General features: G+C 38.2%; 1 protein-coding gene across 6 annotated transcripts in view; it reads right to left on the bottom strand.

The window, feature by feature from the left end:
* wnt5b (wingless-type MMTV integration site family, member 5b) overlaps positions 1–18,094 on the bottom strand; it is an 87,185-nt gene extending 69,091 nt beyond the window's left edge. The window contains exon 1 of one of the 6 annotated variants that reach the window (XM_011491002.4): positions 17,679–18,094. Coding sequence is in view for 2 of the 6 variants with exons in the window: in XM_011491001.4 (XP_011489303.1) it covers positions 17,679–17,730 (52 nt within the window). In the remaining 4 variants the exon portion in view is untranslated. Of the gene's footprint in view, positions 1–17,013; positions 17,098–17,678 lie in introns of those variants that run through there. The other 5 variants (XM_011491001.4, XM_011491000.4, XM_020713978.3 and 2 more) reach the window with 5 other exon arrangements.
* Between the last annotated feature and the right edge of the window lie 2,391 nt (positions 18,095–20,485).

The following is a 20,485-nucleotide window of genomic DNA, read 5'->3' on the forward strand; positions in this document are numbered from 1 at the left end:
CATTTTCTGTAAAACTGTTCATAACATCCACAGAGAAGCTAACTGCATATAAGAACGACAAAGGAAAGCTCAAAGATGCGTCTCTGTGTCCAAGGTCCATGCAATCACTGAGGCTCATCCATTAGTTTTGTTTTCTGGTAATGATCAAAGGATTTAGGAATAAAAAAAACAACAACAAGACAAAGCAAAGCTTAGCTCCTAATTCTTTGGGTAAAATTCTTATATTTTGGTAAAACTTTGATAAAAGAACTAAAACAAGATCTCATTAAAGCAGCGAGCAGTGTTGTATGGCTCTCAGTTGCACCCCCCATAACCATTACTAGCTAAGCGGTTGCTTCAGCCCCCCCCCCCCCCCCCCCCCCCCCTACCAGCCTGGTCAGAGCTGCCTGTGTGAAATTTATGAAAAAGAAACACATCTTTTTTTTTTTATTTGTTTGTTTTTCAAAATGGTGGCTTTTCTTTTTTAGATCCATTAGAGATATTGGCCATATTCTTTTTTTTTTTTTGATGGTTCTGCCCACTGTGATGTCAACATTTTTTCAAGGGCGGTCACTATGTCAAAAATTCATTTTTATTGGGTACTAGGTGTGTGCCAATTTTAGTGAGTTTTTGAGCATGCAGCGGGGCAAATTATTTCACTTAAAGGTGCAATAAGAAAGAATAATTGCAAAAACAATGTGGTCCTTGCTGTCCAGGAATGCTGCAGGACAGAATTATAAAGATTCCAAGTTTTAGAGTACTATTGAAGTCAGGAAGAGAATGGAAAACTTGCCGACTTAGAACAACAATTCCTTTGACTGGATGTCCAAAAGATAACGCTTTGGAACCCCTCCAAAAAACCTTTTTAAAACAACAAAGAAAAACAAGATCAAGATCACAGTGTTGCACTGGAAGGTCCACCAAACAAAGCCAGACAACATTTAAAGCACCAAAGAGCTCAGGGAGACGCTCTTCCACCCCTGGGGCTCTGCAGCCTCACAGCAGAGAGGCTAAACTGCCTCTGTGACCACTGAGGCAGCTCTGACTGTGCATCCTCTATCAAGGGACACAAGCTGGGTGGAGGAGAAACAATTGAATAAAAGCAATTCCACAGCTAACGGTACATGATTCTGAATTCCATTTTAAAGTTAAAAATGCCCAAATGTATTTTATGCATTTTCAGATGTAAAACAAAGAATGGATTTTTTTTTGCAATAACATTTATCTTCTTTCTTTTTACAGTAAAGTGCAGGGCACTACAACACTTAAATAACACCTCTTCAAACATTGCTGTTGCTAAACCAGAGACCTTCAAAGCATTGTTGTGCACACAGACCCACACCAAAAAGGTTTTAACTATGAAAGAGAAACTTGTTGTGCAAATAAACTGAAAGAAAGTTTTGTAAGTTTGTCTTTTAGTTCACGGTCAAGTTGAGCTGCGTGGAAACAGAGGTTTGCAGTTTTACTCAAAAGACAAAAGAAGAACCTTGCCCAAATTTCTTCATTACTTAGTGAAATTTCCCAGAAGTCTCAGCAAAAAACTTGTGTGCATTTATGCTCACTAGATTGGCAAATATAGACCACAATGCATTGCGTTTGAATGATTTTTCATGTGAAAAAATGCATTTAAATTTCTTTTTTTTAATAAACCATCCAAGTTCTCATTATTAGAACTCAGTGGATTCATAAATAGTCCTTGTAAAATGTTCACAATTTCTGACATCATATTTTGCATTTAAAAAAAGAAAGAGAGAGTAGGGTGTCGAATTACTTTTAAAGTCCAGGACACTAGATAGCCCCTAACTATATAATATTTTGGTAGTTAGGGCATAGGGAGGAAAATCAGACAGAGTCCTACAAATACAATTACCGGTACTCCCTTGAAACACAGTGGAGGAAGCATGATGATCTGGGGCAATATTGCTGCCTTAAATGGAGTAAACGTTGTCTGGGTGAAGGCTCCCTTACAGCTATTTATGCTATTGTTGGAAGAATGTTTAGTTAAAAATAAAAAAAAAACCCGTAGCCAAAACAGACAAAGAAATGACCTTCTCAGACCTAAAATCTTCTCAGTTGAGCACTCAAGGTTGACCACGCTCTGAAAACACACAATGTGGACAACAGTTTTTCATAAAGAGACAGACTGCTATCCAGTTGAGATGATTAGTCATCTCAACATGTTTGTATGGACATTTTCTCCAAAGCGGTATAAACTAAACACAAAGGGTTTTGTTTGTTGTAACATATGCAAATGTATACTTCTTTTTTTTTAAATAAATAAATAATCACGTATTTTTTTGCTCTCAAGAATGCCTAATCTTTATTGCTGTTACTTATTACAAACCCCCACGACTTAAAAGGACCAGTGCAAGAATCTCAAAAAGGCCTCAGGGTTTCATGGGTTTTTGCGTTTGGACTGCTAGTGTGTGAGAGAGAATGACAGCGCATGTGGCATGCAAGGTCATGTAATCCCATGGCCTCCAGATATGTTATTGACATAAACATAGCGTGCCATGACCTGCACTGCCCTGCACGAACATACTGTGCAGAAACACTGGAGGAGACCATATTATAGCCTATCAGGAATCTAAGCAGTAAAACATGGACATAAAATTAGTGTAACAAGGAAAAAAGACACATAAAATCTAAGAGTGCAACATTCTAAGACCACTGGGTATTTCTTCTGTTTTTAATTTTCATGACTGGATGAAATCCAAACATGAGGCACTCTGGTTTACTTAACCTATAGAAGTCTGGGCCTTTATCTTATAATTCTATAGAATTTGCTCTTATAATATATCTTTTAAACAGTTTTTGTAGCAATGCTTGATGTCCATCTTTATATCACAACTCCAGCTTCTTTTTACATTTTATTAGGATTTTACACAATAATTCAATGAACAATAAAACTGTAAAAAACTCAACTCCGAGTAGTAAATGTAGTCATCTCTTTACTGCAAAAATCCCAAGATATTGAGATCAAACTATTTTTTATTTTTAATAACAAAATATCAAACATGTAAAGACAAAATCAAAATTCATAAAGAAAAGGTCACAACAAAATGAAAAATGGCTTAAAAAAAACAGGTGAAGTTCCAATAAACAATTTACTATGTTCCAAGGATTTATTCCAATAAGCCTCACAATTATGCGTCATAACAGTTATGTTTGTTTAAACCAAAAATGTCAAAGCTACAAACAAAAGGAGATGGGGAAGGGGTGCCATTGTCTTTCGGACATCTTTGAAAACAGATGATTGGTTAACTCACAGGTGAGTTCAGAGACTTCTGATCTTTTGGATAAGCTGCCGTTAAAAAAAGGTTTCATGGCTCTACAACCAACTGAAGCGCAGATCAGCCTCCTTCCAGTCACCAAGCTGACCTGGAGCTCCTCTACACCCCTAGGAAACTGGACCAGCAAGCAAAATGTGGTGTAGCACATTAGCAGTCATACCTTAGAGCACACGTGTCAAACTCAAGGCCTACGGGCCAAATGTGGCCCTCCATGTCATTTTATGTGGCCCGCAAAAGCATCAAAGTTTTTAATTTCTTAATCTAAAATAAATAATTGGTGTGTATTTATTCATATTTAGGGGGAATCGGACTTGAAATATGGGATTGGGCAAGTATACATTAGGACTTAAACACTGTCCATATAACCTAACCTGACAGAATCAAATGTAAAAGAATTTATGCTAGAGTTACAAGCAAATATATGTTTTCTATGCAACTGTATTTGTCACTTTAAAAAGTTAAAATAAATAAACAAATGAGTTTATTTAACATTAAGGAGTAGTTACATTTATTTTTCATTACATTTAGTTTCATGTGTAAGTTGTATTTGAGGACAGCCACTATGCTGATATGGCCCTCGGTGAAAATGAGTTTGACACCCCTGTCTTACAGTGACTAAAAATGAAAATAATAAAATAAAATCAGTCAGGGATGGGCAACTCCAGCCCTGAATGACCCATGTCCTGCTGCTTCTCCCAAACACATCTGCTTGTGCAGCTTCTGATCGACTAGACACACCTGGTGCAGACAATTGAGAGCACAGCAAAGACGATTCTGCTGCTGCTCGCTCATAAAAGTCCAAATAGGAAGAAAATGGAAATTCTGTGACGAAAATTTGATAAACAAAAGCAAATGCTCAGTATTTATATTAACTGAAAGAATCCTATAAACAGGTTTGGGCCCAAAATTTTCCTAATTGACAATTTTGAATAAAAGTTACATAGAAATATTTTCATTAAGATTTAAATACCCACTCTAATCATCTTCTGATTTATTTGAAAAGCCTTCCCAGTGGTCTTTAAATTGTGATTGTACCATTTTTAGCTAAAATCAAGAACATAGGACATAGTTTCTGCAGAGCGACAATAGTTAATTAGAAAATCATCTGAGTTTACAATCTCCTCCGCTAGCTTACAGCCCCTCACACCCCCAACCTAACATTCTGGGAGAAACAAATATGGTGATCGATATTGGACGATCCAGCCGTACAGTTTTGAGATGCTAGCTCAGACGAAGTACACAAAGACGTCCATGGATCTGGTCGTCCTTGTGCTGTATATCTTGGATACATCAGTTGTGGGCAACTGCGTCCCAGCTACAGCTTTTTCTAACAGCATTTTTTTTTGTCTGCTCCTGATTCACAATGATTTGAAACAAAGAAAACTCAAAAGTAAATTTTAGTTTAAGTTTCTTTATGTTGTCTGCATCATAAGAAAAATGCCACAAAAACATGTTAAAAACACGCAACACCTATTTTTTATTGGAGTAGATCTTAAATGCAAACAGTGGATCAGCTGAGAAGTTTCTAGAATCCTCCTCTGAGATTCCAAACTAAAAGAGCACCATTTTCTCTAAGTAGCCCCCTGCTTTAAATGTGTTGCATTCAGAATAAACACATGCTCAGCTATAGATTTCCAAGGTCATATTTTAGGCGTTCAGTATGTATCTTACACAAATCCTCTCTTCTCTCTGCGCTCTGCTGCTCCTCTCATCCTCCTCTTAGGCATTCTTCTCTCATACACATCGCCTTTCACACAAACCACACTCACAACAAACAAGCACGCACACACCAACACAGGCTCTCCAGAGATGTGTCCATTGCTCTGACCTCTCTCTCGGGGGAGATCTGGCTGTCTGCCCAGCTTTTTCTCTGCTTCACACATTCTCCCTTTGCTTTGTAAATTTCTTGCTTTAATTCTATCTGTATCTCTCCATCTATTGATCTATTTTTCTAATCTCCTCGCCTACCCCTCTCTTATGCTCCCCTACAATTTATGTCTCCTCTGCTCCTGCATGCTCTTATCTCTTCATCCTCTTTCAACACAATTCTCCACTTCTCCTCCTCCTCCACCCTCTGTTCACTCTTTAATCCTTTTAACCTTCTTCCCTCTCTTCGCTCTGTCTTTTATCTTTCCTTTCTTCAGTTTTTTTTTCCAGGCTTCCAGAGTGGTGGTGTGGCTGCAGGGCGCTGCCTGAGGCTCCTTGCCCAGCTCATGCAGTCTCTATCTGGGCATGGTGCCTGCGGAAGGGTTGGGCAGGACTTGGAGATGAGCTGGGAGGAGGGGGGGGGGGGGGGGGGGGGTCTGAGCGTTTGTTTGCATCCACTGATGGGTAAAGGGGGTGGGCTTGGGGTGAAAAAAGTGGCGAAGTCAGGGAAGAGACAAAAAAAAGGGAGGAGGGGAGTTGTTGACAGAGGGAGAAAAAAATGGAGACGATGGAGATGCACAGATTTTGATGAGTCACTCTTTTGGGGCTGCATGGTTAGAGACATTACAACAGCATCTGAGAGGATGTTGCTTTTAAATGACATCAACCAGCTAATTCTATCATTTTATAAAAGATCATTACTATTCGTTGAAACTCAAAGAAGAAAAAAATGTTTAAACCTCACTTCAAATTAGACAAATTTATGTCAACTTTGTATATTAAATAAAGCTAAAAAAGAACCAGAATCCATCCTGCTGAATCTTTTTTGGGCTCATGGGGGAGCAAGAGCCACCCCAGCTACTGTTTGGCAAAGACAGGGAACACCCTGAACAGGTCGTCAGTCTGTTGTAAGGCCACAGACGCAAATAGATGAACAAGTACAAAAAGTTTCAAATGTCAAAGAGGAACACACACTTTACTCAGCCACAAAAACACAATTTAATAAAAGAGGAGAAAGACAGGTAAAAGTACTTTGCCTTATTGGAAACAAAGTTCAACTTTTACAATTGGGGAAAAACGTTTTTAGCCAGCCACCAATTGTGGAAGTTCTCCCCCCTGTATACCTCAACTATGAGAGACAAAATGAGAAAAAAGAAATCCAGAAAATCACATTGTCTGATTTGTAAATAAATTATGGTGGAAAATGAGCATTTGATCAATAACAAAAGTTCGACTCAATACTTTGTTGTATACCTTCAGCAATGATAGCTGTTGCATGTTTTCTGTAGGTCTTCACAAGGTTTTCATGAACTGTTACTGGTATTTTGGCCCATTCCTCCATGCAGATCTCCTCTAGAGCAGGGATGTTTTGGGGCTGTCGCTGGGCAACACAGACTTTCAACTCCCTCCAAAGATTTTCTCTGGAGTTGAGATCTGGAGACTGGCTAGGCCTCTCCAGGACTTTGAAATGCTTCTTACGAAGTCACTCCTTTGTTACCTGGGCTGTGTTTGGGATCGTTGTCATGCTGAAAGACCCAGCCATGTTTCAACCTCACTGCCCTTCGCTGATAGAAGGTTTTCAGTTAAAATCTGACCATACACGGCCCCCTTTAATTCATTCTTTCCTTTACACGGATCAGTCATCCTGGTCCCTTTGCTGAAAATCAGCGCCATAGCATGATGTTTCCACCCCCATGCTTTACAGTAGGTATGGTGTTCTTTAGATGCAACGCAGCATTCTTTCTCCTCCAAACACGAGTAAAGTTCTTCCCAAAAAGTTCCATTTTGGTTTCATCTGACTATAGAACATTCCTGTTCTGGATCATCCAAATGCTCTCTAGCAAACCTTAGACCGGCCTGTACATGAACTGGCTTTAGCAGGGGACACGTCTGGCATTGCAGGATCTGAGCCCCTGGCGGTGTTGTGTGTTACTGATGGTAGCCTTTGTTTCTTTGGTCCCAGCTCTCTGCAGGTCATTCACTCGGTCCCCCCGTGTGGTTCTGCGATTTTTGCTCATGGTTCTTGTGATCATTTTGACCCCACAGGGTGAGATCTGGCAGGGACCCCCAGATGGAGGGAGATTATCAGTGGTCTTGTATGTCTTCCATTTCCTAAAAATGCTCTCACCGTTGATTTCTTCACACCAAGCTCCTTACCTATTGCAGATTCAGTCTTTCCAGCCTGGTGTAGATCATCACAATTGTTTCTGGTGTCCTCATACCAGTGTTTTTCAACCTTTTTTGAGCCACGGCACACTTTAACCTTGACAAAAATCCCGCGGCACACCAGCATCCAAAAAAAAAAAAAAAAAGGAGTAGTTCATAGTCTGTATTGATCTACAGTCCCTCCACAATCTCACGTGCATTTGGGTGATAATTGTGGCAGAAAAAGCTGGAAGCTGCAGCTGTTTTTTTCTAAAAGATGTAATAAAAGTTAAGTCAAAAGATTCAAAAACTGTGTGTTCGTTGTTGTTTTAAGACGTTAAGAGGAGAGACTCATTGTGCGCTAAGATGTTGTCACTTTAACCCAATGCATCATGGGAGATGTAGTGCAATAATCCTCCGACCGCAGACAGACAAGCGTCTCTGAGCTTCATAGTTTTGTTCACTTTTTCCACGGTCTGACACCGGATTCTGTGGAAAGCTACACCGCTAAAGATGAGCTCTAGCTGGTATTTTTGTTGGAACTGAGCGACTTATGAGCTAAATCGAAACAAGGAAATGAAGACTTTAATCACTTCTGATTGGTCAGACTGATGACATGTGATTAAGACTCCAAGAATGATTGGTGGAGACAGTCAAAGGGGCGGGACTTTTCCTAAAACAGAGCTTAAGCTGTGGCTAAATCGCAGTACCGTCATTCTTATCAAAATGTCTTTAATAGAATCAAATAAACACAAAGAAAAAAGTATTTTACGATCTTTCATATTCCTAACTCCTCAGTGTTTTATCAGGGCCTAACTCCAGAAACACTTCATATTCATAATAAAAAAAATCAAATTATCAACACTTGAGAATAAAATGACTGGATACTAATTGAATCTATTTAAACTGCGAAAAATGTATTGTATACAGTAAAACAGTTTTGTTGATAGAAAAAATATAAATGTGTGCTAATGTTGTGTTTAAGGCCTTCATAGCCTGATGACAAAAAACAAAAAATCCTGCTTTGTGTGATTGGAGTCTTCTGCCAGATGGCAGCCACTAAAACTGTAATTTGGATGATAAGTGTCTTTAATAATGTGCTGGACCTGCACTGCCTGATATAAATATCCTGAAGGTAACTCAGTCCAGATCTGATGAGGCTCTCTGCACAGCTGATCGCACTTCTCAAGATCTTTGTGTCCTAAGAGTTTCCAGTTAATGATATCTTTATTTCTCCTTCCCCTGATGTCACTATTATCCGTTTCCAGAATGACAGACCAAAGGTGATTCTACATGTTTGCAAATATTCAGTCCTCATTTACATGGACCTTCTATAGATAAATGGGGGCAGAGTGTGGGAGGAGAACATGATAGGTACGTTAATGTGTGGCTGATGGCGTGTTAGCATTTCTAAAAAAGACCCAGGCTTAAAAGCTTTTGCCACACATGTTTGCCACACATGTTTATCCTCTCATCAGGTCAGGTCTGGTTGAGCAATTTTACAAGTGAGCACCCCTCCCCCCCAACAAAATAAAAGACTGATCAAGCACTTTTACCCGTTTAATACACGAAAATTGCCAAATAAACGTTCATCATTTTCATGATTCGTCTCTCTTAGGGTTCACATTGTGGGATGTCTTTTTCCCCATTTAAAATGCACACTGCTCCTTGAAGTTCACTCGATCACTGAACCACACTGAAGTTCAATTGCAAGTGAACAGAGACTCACATAAAAAGATTCTGATTTTCATCTGAGGAGGTGCAGCACAGGAAAAGATGAAGTGACTAAAGAATGACTGAGGATTACTATGCAAATATGGTAAAAATTATTACATCCATCAAAAATGTCTCCATGGAATTGCTGTGGTGAACAATTCATTGCAAGTGAAATGTTTCTAGTAACTTAAGAGACATTATTGAGTAAAACTTAATGTTCCCACTCACATCTGGCAGCTTCTTCCTGCTCTGTCAGCCTGTGGTGTTTGATGCTGCCTTCAAACTGATGCTAATGGCAGCAGCATAAACTCAAAGCACTGACAGAGCATCAACTCGCTTGCAGAGAACCACAATTCCCCTGCTGGTCACAAATGGTAGTGCCTCCCTTGACAGAAGGCAAATGGTCTGGACTCATGATGAGGGGTGGGGGTATAAAATGACAGAGGCTGCCTTGAAAATGTAATTAGGTTAAAGTAACTAAAACAAAAAGTACTCAGGAAGAGTTGGTAACAGAAACTCGCACCAGTGTTTCTTTCATCTGTTTCTTTTATGACATTCCTCCTTTTTTCATGTTTCCCTTCACTTTCTGGTCTCCAATTATTGCCATCTTCTATTTTTGCTCATCTCTGCCCTTTTCGTGCTGTTCTGTCCTCTCCTCCAACTCCACTTCTGGACTTCAGAGCTTCAGTGATACAGTGCCCCCTGTCTGTGGTCACTGCTACTGCACTTTCATGGTTTTAAACTACCCATTCTGTTCTGTCTCAATTGGGTGTACTAAGCCTTTTATTTAATAAACATAAGTGTTTGTTAAATACAAAAGCAGTAGGAGTTTAGTAAATGAAACTTTAGCGAAAGTGTATAGTCAAAACAGAAATAAATATACATTTTAACAAGTTATTCTTTATTGGTTGCTTAAACAGATTTCAATATTCAAAGATTTTTGGGAGTACAGTTAAGAGCTCAGATGACTCTGCAAAACACCCCCCACCCTCCACATCACATGCTCTGCCCCTGCTGTCACATTCCAGTGTTTACAGAGCATCTTTGCACCCACGCCAACAAGACAGATCCCTGTACGTTTATCGAATGCCAGGAAAGACAATTCTGATCTGGATTCAAGCGGCGTGCACATTTGACAGATGACACGGCAGCAGGCGGCGATGCGAGATATAGGCTGCTGCATGTGTTGAAATATGCAGGATGGGAGGCTGCAGAGTTAAATGTTCTTTAACTTATGCAAAGATCAACAGCCCTGGTGTGATTTTAGATAATTCAGATAAATAGGTTTTTAATGGCCTGTGGATGGTGAGACTGCAGTTTAGTAATGCACCTAAGAAGTGATCAGACCGTTTTAAAGACCCACGCTGATTAAAGAAATCTTGTTTTTGGCGTTTTAACATGTTTTTGTGGCATTTTTCTCATGATGGAGGACATATTTAAAGAAAATTGAGCTTAAAACTGCATTTCTATGTATTTCTTTATCAGGAGCAGACATTGAAAAAAGCTTGTAGCAGTGACAAAGGTACAATGGGAAGGCCACAAACTCCCCGCTTCGCTCCATTTCGATTCATCCGCTAGACAAATAGATCCTTGTATGTCTTTGTTTTCCTTGTCCAGCTGGTTCTAAACTGTGCAGATGGGTAGCTCTGATATCACTCACCCTTTTTGTTGCACCGCTAATGTTTGGCTGGGGGTAGGGGCTGTAAGCTAGCAGGAGGGAGTGTAAACCACAACTCAGATGTGAATTTCAAAGAAACTCCTGCTGCTCTGCTGAAACTATGTTTTAGAAAACAACACAGATTATTTGCTTTTGGCTAAAACCGGCATAATCACATTTAAAAGACCACTGGGAATGCTTTGAAAATGGATCAAATGATGATTGGAGTTGGATTTTTAAAAACATTCTTCATTGTTCCTCCCATGCAGCCCTGAGTTTTCCAGGAGAAGTCATAAAGTCGCAAAGAACATTTTTTTTGGTCTCCTCCATTAAGGTAATGCAGCACTCTATGCTGTCCGTCCACTCCAAGAGAACCAAAGGCTTCTCAATAAATCTGTTCATCCAGTCACTGATGGATTGGCTTTAGTAAACAAAAAGGCTGTGTGTTTGCTGCTTCCACGTTTTTTCTAGCACACAGTTGCAGACTGGGTTAGATAGAAAAGACAATAACGGGAGAGAAAAGTGCAAGAAATGAGAAATGAAAAGACTAAATAAAACAGTGGGGAAACAACAAAGTGAAAAAGTGTTTGACATGTGAAAATAAGAACTGACGAGAAAATAAAATCAAAGGATGGGAGGCAGAGATTGTCCCTTTTTGGAAGCAGAAACGAGACAGTGGGAATACATTTTAATTTTGATCCATTCTCTCCCTTTTCCCCCTTGCTGTGTGTTGACAGGTTTGGCACTGGTTCAGCTTCAAGACACACTAAGTAATTAAACAACAAGAGCACCTGGGTACACATTCATCCGCACACGGAGAGGAAATGACTGCAAAGATAAAGGGCAAAACTCAGGAAAATCAGAAGCAATGATAGAAACAAACCACCAGAACTCAGAAACAGTCACAGAGGATGGGGACTCTTTCCAACTGTGAATGGGTCTTTGGTAACCTGTTCAGCTTTAGAAATCTTTTTTTTTTTTCCACTGACGTCTGACTAAAACAGTTCGATTTCACTCCAAATTCTTTTCTTCCACTTAACTAATAAAATAAAAAAGTAAAAGAATCCTGAAATGTAAAAGAAGCAAATATTAAACCTAACTGTTCAAAAGGTGTCCTTCATTTGTCTATTTGGACTTTCCTTGATCTAATGTAGGAGCAGGCACTGACCAGTAGGAGGTAGCGTTTCCTCTCATCTGACAGATCAAATCCCTCTGATTCTTCTCCTCTTTTCTATTCTATTCTGTCTTCTTTAACAAACCTAAATGCTCAGACTTTTTAAATTGAGGATTAATTCTCCTCAGAGCTTTGACCGTCAGTAAAAGATTTTGGCCCAAACTTTGATAATCCCTAGTTGAAGAGAAAAAGGCTCAATTTTTCCCTTTTTGAAAAAAGCCCCAACATTTACAGTAAATGTTTGTTAGAGTAAGTTTAACCTTTTTTTTTTTTTTTTTTTACTTGATCCCATCTTTAAAGGAAAATATGGGAATAGACTGAGGTATACTATATCTTAAACATGCAAATGCAGCAGTTTAGAAATGAAGAGACAGAAGAAGATGGTGCAAATGAGGACAGGTTAATTCATTTATTCAGAGATTTCAAACATCATTTTTTGTTTAAACCATATGTTGAAGGAACAGATCAATAATTAGCCTAAAATAAATTCCTGGATTATAAAATATTTCACACAGATTTAGAGTTTCTAAGAGAACCGGTCCATAAGCTGGAGCTGTGATGCTCATGGAGACTATTTGTGGTGGAAAAATGTGAAACACTTTAAAGAAAGTGATTTTTAAAGACATAAATGACAGTTTCTGATTTCAATTAGAGTTTCTTTAAAGGCAGTTTTAGGCACCCTCTAGACTGTCTTGTTATTAGAAGAGCAAAGATGAACATTGGATTTGTTTACTCAGTTTTGTGTTCAAAGGTTTCAATAGGCGGGAAATGCCACATTTCTGTTTAAAACCAGAATGGTGCCTCAAGAAGAGCTAAAGACTGAGCCCTCTATAGCAGTTGGTTAGCCGGGTATCAAAAATGTTGAAGCACAGTTGGTAATCTTTGAACTATTATTCATTTAATGCAGTTTAAAAGTGTTATGTAATGAGGTTTGCTGAGCTGGTATTGTTCTTCCTCTAACCTTCAAATATTTTGTGCATTTCCCTGAATCCTATAACCAAAGTTACACTTCATGAATGCATTCAAAACTAAATCTAGACACATAAAACATACCAATGGAAAATTTTTAAATGGACTATCAGATAACCTACAAGAATGTTCCTGCAGCAATCAGTTCATAACTGATAAAATGTGAGCTTCTGAGTCCCGTTTCACTAAAAGTCCCAACAACCTCCTCCTGCAGCGATCACAGCGCCATTGCCGTCTGTCTGCCCGTCCAGATTTGACTCTACAAGTCTAGACAGCTCTAGAACTGACTGGAACGGATATAATTTTGGTAAAATGGGATCCAAACTACATTTGAAGGATGCCTGAATGAGTTTCCACTCAGAATTCAGCAGATGTGCCTGAGCCCAGGTGCTCTGGCTGCTTCAAATTGAAAAAGAAAAAAAAGAAAAAGAATTTTTTTTTATTTTGAATTAGAGGCAATAAAACAAACATATCAAATGAAGAGTGAAGGTTGTGCTGAACAGAGCGTCTTCCTTCATGTGAGGACAGAAACGCCACAGGGACAGAGAGCTATATTCATTTCACCAGGGTAAAAAATGTCCAAACACGCAGTTCCTAGTTACTGATGTTACCATGGCAACTTCTGCATCCCTCATCTTGATGAGGTTTTAGAAGTTTAAACAAACCACAATGTTTAAATCATCAACTTTGTGTTTTGCTTCCATTTTTTTCACTTGCCATTTTTAAAGGTGAATTTATTGATTCTGGCAGAGTTGGTGCCGTCAGTCCAACAGCTAGAATTCCAAAAAGCTCCTCGTCCATGAAGATAAAACCGCATGTGGGCCTTAGGATGAACAAAATAGAAATGAGGTTTTTTTTTTTCCTTTCCTTTTATCTAGAGCAACAGCGCTGAGTGTGTTCAGTTCTTCTGGTCTGCTGCTGCATTTTGTGTTATTTATTCAGTTTGCAGCCGTCACTTTGAGCTGCTGCTCGACCTAAGCAACAGTTTCAAGGTTTATTGAGTGCCCCAAAAATATTTTCAACATGATTAGCAGCAAACAAGTGGTAATGGCTGCCTCCAGTGGTCAGAGACACACATGTCCACAGAAAACACAAAAGCTGAGGAGCTTTTTCACAAACACGACTCACATGATATTATGGTCACAATTTAAGCGGAAAGCCTCCACATAATTGCACGGTTACCGCTGAAGGCCCATTTAATTTTCTATTTTATTACAAATTTATTTCTTAGAAAGCTTACATTAAAGACCCCTAGATAAAAATTGTTTTTTGTGTTTTTAACATCATCTTGTTGCATTTTTCTGGTGATGGAGGACATTTATAAAGAAAATTGAGCTTAAAATTGCATTTCTAAGTATTTATTTATGAATCAGGAGTAAACAAAAAAAATACAGTATGAAATATATTTATATTTGTTCAGATCCACAATAGGGAGGGGGGGCGGGGTTGCTCTCATCATGGCTGCTGCCCAAAAATCAGAGGTTTTATGATGTCATCTAAAGATAGCATAATCATAATTAAAAGGTCACTGGGAACGCTTAGAAAATAGATCAAAAGCTGATCGGAGTGGGTCTTTCAGCACATTCTGCAAAAACAATGCACCATGACCATAAATCACAACCTAAATTGCTGCAACGCAACACATGATTGTGACAAAATAATCAAAAGTTAAGAGTAAGGTTTAACTGTACAGATACTTCTTTTGTCACGAAGTGTAAAGACTTGTTCTTTTGGTAGAGGCAGGTTAAGATCAACCAGGGCAGCTCACCTGGTTACTGCTGGGTAACAAAGTGACGTGCTCAAACAGTCACACAACTATCAAATCGTCACTTATATAGCAGCTTCCCCGTGCGATTCAAAAACTATAAAACTTGGTTTGTTCGCCCATTTTTGAAAAGATTGGAGACTTCAAATGAGCCAAAGACAGATGGAAAAGAGTTACAGTTCTAGAAACAGCTGCTTTGAGGCTGTAGACACAGTCAGTGCATTACAGACAAGAAATCTGGGACTTTGCTTAATCTAAGAGAAGTATTTTATGCCCAGAATAGCTATAATTTAAATATGTGAGATCAAATAAACATGTCAAGCAAAAACTATGTTTACAGAATGGATTTGGTATAAACACTTTAGACAAAGACAGCATTCTTTTGTGCATCATCTGGTTGAAAGTGATGCACAGACTCAGGCCAGGCTGCATCTGACAAAGAGGACTGTGGGATAATAAAAACATAACAGAGGAGAAAGTCACAGGATAGTGTGTTCTAAATTATTCTGGAAAACACTAAATCATTTGGTTTAATTTTATATTTGAAGATAAAAAAAGTTAACTATAAAACCAGGTGCTGCCAATGTTGAGAAGTTAGTAAATAAAAGGATCCACTTTGAGCTGATTCTAAACCAAATTAAGCTAAACAAAGGAGGGCTAAAACAGTTTCTGTAACTTTAAAGACTAAAATAAAATTGATGTTTCCGGTTAGGTTGGGTCATGTTTTAGCAGGAGGATAAGTACCTGTTGCTTCAAATAACCTGTTGCTTCTATTGCCAAACTTCTCAAATTATAATTTAGATTTACAAAACTTTTGGCCTTTTCACCGTAAAGCTTTAAACTTTGTGTACTTTATCTATAAAAGTGCTAATTTGACTATTTTATGACAATTGTTATTTACAATTTAAAATACCAGAACACCAAAAACAAGCATGAAGTGTGGACTATTTTTTTTTATTTTTTTTTCTCTTTGTCAGAACCATCCTGGTTCTGAGTGGAAGGCTGTCGCTCCGGCTGAGTGGAATTCCCTGGATTCAACTCAACCAATCAGAGATCAGAATCTTAAATACTAGCTCTTCATGTGGAGGAGTGAAGAGGTTTCACAAGGACCACTGTCTGTGCATTCAACATGGTCATTAGTGCACTGGCCGGGCTGAAGTATAAACACTCGGATCACGCTTTCTGCATTTAAATACACTCATGCAAATTGTATGTTGACAACTTGTGTGTCCAGGCTGGAAGACAACTCTGTGCATATGTTTATCGTGGAGAAAAATCGTCTCTCATTCCTAAATGATCAAGTCCCAGAGGAGCAGGATGCTCAAGCAGAGTTTGAGGGCAAAGGGACTTTATCCCCCTCTAATGGCTAGCTTGTTGACAGCACTACTTTTCATTAACCATCCACCCGTTTAATGCATGTTTCTAACCCATCACACGCAGACTCACACTTATCAGCATGGTGTGGGCTCAGTCCACAATTTATGATGCCGTCAGGGGGGTAAAAACACAAAAAACACATCGCAAACTGGAGACATCACTGCCAGAAACACCCGCGGCCTGATCTCAACACACAGAGAATGTGAAGGCTGAAGTTTACATCTGGAATAAATAAAACACAAAAAGCTAATTGTCTTTAGAATAAATCCATTTTATAAATCATTTTTAAAACTTTTTGACTTTAGTTAGACATGTGGGGAACATTTGAAGTACTTTTTTCTTTAACCTAATTTGATATTTAAAGTTTATGGGATATTTTCTGCACAAGAAAAGTGTCAATAAGACCGGAGCGGACAGTGAGCACAAGAAAGTCAAAAATAGGGGTACAAACACTAAAAGATATGAAGATGGACTAATCCTAGTGCTGCACAAAGCAGAAAAATTTCATAATTCACAAAAATTGACAATTAGACAAATTACATTTTTAGGCTGTCAATTATTTTTGGAAGATCTTTTAAAATCTGTAAGATTGTCATTTGCTTTTACATTTAGGTTCATTTTACATCTGTCACTTAAAATTGTAGTCATTTGTTAGCATTTTGTGTGCAAATCACATCTTTAGTTTGTGTTGCGTTTCTGTAGATCTGACTTTATAAAGCATTTGTTTCAGCTGGACACATTTTCTTAACATATTGTCCCCTTTCCGCACAGAAAATCCAAACTCTCCAAAGTCCCATCTTTAAAGATTTAAAGAAATTTTGAAAATATTTTTTATTTTATTTCAAACAACTGCTTTTAATGTTCAGTACATTTAAATGTGTTTTTAAGATTAATAAACCACAATGAAGTGGTTATAAATCAGTTAAATGCTGCTCAAACGCACACGTTTTCAATGTTTATATAAAGAAAACAATAAAGTTTGCCAACTCAGAACTTATGCTGTCGTGCTGATCTGTCAGAAAGTATTCATATATTAAAACAGGTTTGTGCCAATTAAACTAAAGCATCTTACCATCTGTAAAGTGCTGGCTGTTCACACACAAAGTGTGGATCCTCGTCTCGCACCTTAGACACTTGTGATGGCTGTCAGAATTATGAACAGCTCCCTCAGAGCTGCAGTCAAACTTTCATTCAGCCGCCGGCCCAGAATGAGCCGCCGCAATTTCTCTTAACTGAGAGAAACATTTGTGCAACATTTCGACTAAAATAGTCCTGGTCTACACCGCAGAGGCAGAGAAGCTGCCTTCATTTGGGCCGAAGAGGTTGGTTGGCACACACACACCTATATATACACACAACACACACACATATACACACAACACTGACATGTGGAAGCCAACATTCATGGAATGAGCCCATTTTGCAAGCAGACTGTGACAAAGGAAAACACAGCAGGGAACAAAATCAAAAACCTTTTCTGCCTGCCTCGCACTTCACTGATGGATTTGAGCAGACTTCCAAAATAAAAGCATGTCGCTGGCTGCAGAAATCCAGAATTCTAGACTAAAAAGTAAAAGTTACAGAAAGCTAATCTCCTAGAAACTAGTTAGCACTAATTAACTGACCTTGAAGAAGTCAAGAGTCAGATAATATCTCTACTGTAAAAACTTTAAATAGCTACACAGACCTTCTTGAATCTAGTTGTTTCACAAACTTGAACCTTCTTGAAGTTCTTACCTGGAGGGAAATCTTCTCGCTTCGCCACCAAATGTTTTTCTCCTTCCAGCATCCAAGTTATAAAGTTTCTCCTCAAAAGTTGGACTCCTTTAGTTATCTACCGAGTGAGTCGCGTCTTTTTCTTTCTTTTTTTTTTAAAGAAGGGAGAACCCCCCCTTTTGGGAATTTACGAGTCCCTTTAAGAGTCACTTCTGCCTTCCTAATGTCTTCTCTTCTCACCTCTCAAAAGTCACATGAAAAGGTGCTTTCGCCCACAAAAGGCGCTTTATTTGAGCGCAGAGAGGCTCATCAACCGGTCCGGAAAAGTTGGAACCAAAAGTTAAGAAGACAAGAAAAATAATACAAAAAACAGGCAAAGGTCCGGTGAGGGTGGTGCGCGCGCGCGGCTGTCATTAGCGACAGGTGTGAAATAAAGTGAGAGTTTTTCATCACAAGTTTAGAAAGGCGCCTAAAGCATTGCACACGCCCGGGAGGAGGAGGAGGAGGAGGAGGAGGAGGAGGAGGAGGAGAAGAAGAAAAAAAAAAGAGGGGGTTTCACGTTCAACGTTTAGAAACTGGAAGGCGCGTGCTTTTTAAACTCCTCTGTGAGGGAATCGAACCCTTCCAGGCACACAAGACACACTCTGACACTAAACTGGTCCTCGTGATGACAAAATTAACTATCATATATATATTCTGACATGTAAAAAAAAAAGAAATAGTTTTTTTAGGACACACCGCCATTCACTCACCATGCGTGGAGGCCCGCCCTTTAATTAACCTAATTAAACCCACCTGTGGATGACGTAACCAATCAAAAAAAATAAACAAAACCAATAAAGATTTAAAAAAAATGTTCTCTGGTAGCTTGAAATAAACCATAACTTGAATTTTGACTTAAAAAACAAACAAACCAAAATTTTAACATTTTTAGTTGGAAAAAACTACAAACAAAACTAGATAAAGATTCATACTGCTCAAACAGTTTTAGTTTTGGTTCCAGGTAGCATGAACTAAGCATAGACAAGTGATGACACTTGCATGTCAATTGGTTATTTTAATTTCAACTTTTGTTGGTTTCTTTAAACGTGGGCTTTTGTCAACTTTTCAACAAATATTCGCAAGATTCTTTGTGTGTCCTGCCGTTCGCTCGTCTTTTAAAAGCCATTTGTTTTGCACAGCACAGATAAAAATGAACACAAACTCTGCCGCAAATTTATTTTCCAACCACATTTTAATGGTTAACAGGCACTTAACACAGAGGCTATTTATTATTATTATTATTGATTTATTTAGATTACATAATGAAAAAATTCTGCCAATATTCACACATACGTAACATTTAGTGATTTATTTATGTAATACATAAATAAAATACATAAAATATAGATAATATAATGTCCACTATTTCAGTATTTGTATTTTCTAAAATTTGGTTTATGCATTCATAAGGAGTAACGTAATAGGAGAAAATAAAATAAAAAAATAGCAGAGCTGAAAAACGAAATATTTCATAAGCAAGTTATACAATGTCACATTCTTTTAGAAAAAATACTTTTGTTTCTGTTACATCTATTTTCAATTTTCATCTTACTTCATAACACTTCATAAACTGCTGAATCAAGGCAAAAATTCAGTAAAAGAACCACCACAAAAAAGAACAACCCCAAAACAAACGGAATAAAAAAACTGTGGTGGAATGAAACATCAGAATTTGTCATGACCACAGAAATCATGGAGTATTTACACATATTTTCAAAATGAGAGAAAAAAAGTCAAAGCTGGCCCGTAAAGAAACCTCAAAGAGGTGTAAATGGACCAAAACGATTCAGAAAAACAACCATAAACGTTGCAGAAATGATCACAAAGTAGTGCAAGTTAATGAAAAACATCTGTCAGATGAACCGCTGGAGACTCAAAACAAACATGAATCATACCTGGGTTGTTGCTGTTTAGTTTTTTTTTCCAGCTGCATGAACCTTTTGCAAGCTTTTGGGGAGGTTTCATTAATCAGTTTCAGGTACTTTTTGTTTCATATTGCCTCAAGGTTCAAAAGTAGATGCAGGTTCATTCAAAGTATGGTGCAGGCACTGACCGCCATGACAGCCACAGATTTAAACGAACATAAAGTATATCTTTTTAAAGACAAACTCTTCAACTTGTTCTTGTGTCCTTTTTCTGAGAAGTGAGGACACACATAAGGAAAATTAAACTAAAAGTTGCATTTCTAAGTTATTATTTCTTTATTTACATCATTGTGAATTAGGAGCAGACGGAAAAAAAAGTGTGTACGGATGGTTTTTGTGGCGTAGCTCCCTGCTCCGAGCTCTCAGCAATGAGAAGGGGAGCGAGATTGAATCCTTGATGAACTCCTGCTGCTCTGCAGAAAAAGTCCTAGAAAACGCCACATTTTTAAAATTTCAAAATGGCATGATTGTAATTAAAGGACCACTGCAAACGCTTTCACAAGAGATCAAAAGATAATTGCAGTGGGACTTTAGAGGACATCTGCATTTCAGCAAAAATCAGTGAGTTTGACAAACTGCTTAATGCCTTATAGAAACATAAAAATGGCTAAAATGGGAGGACAAAAGAAAAAATTAATAGCTTTGACAGATGAATATATACATAAACATGCATTCTTTTTTTTATCAGCTAAGATAAAATGTGACCACACATCAGGTTTTCCTTAAAAAAGGTAAAAAAATCGTTAAGGAGCACAAGACTGTTAATAGTTTGATAGTGTGTTTTGATGGGTTTTTTAGACAGGCTGCTATCTGTCCTTTTTTTTAACTATCTTTGTTTTCCTTTTTTTTTCTGTTATTTGT

The sequence above is a fragment of the Oryzias latipes genome, chromosome 23 (genome assembly GCF_053564925.1).
Source record: "Oryzias latipes strain Hd-rR chromosome 23, Olatipes_Hd-rR_3.1".
Lineage (NCBI taxonomy): Eukaryota > Metazoa > Chordata > Actinopteri > Beloniformes > Adrianichthyidae > Oryzias > Oryzias latipes.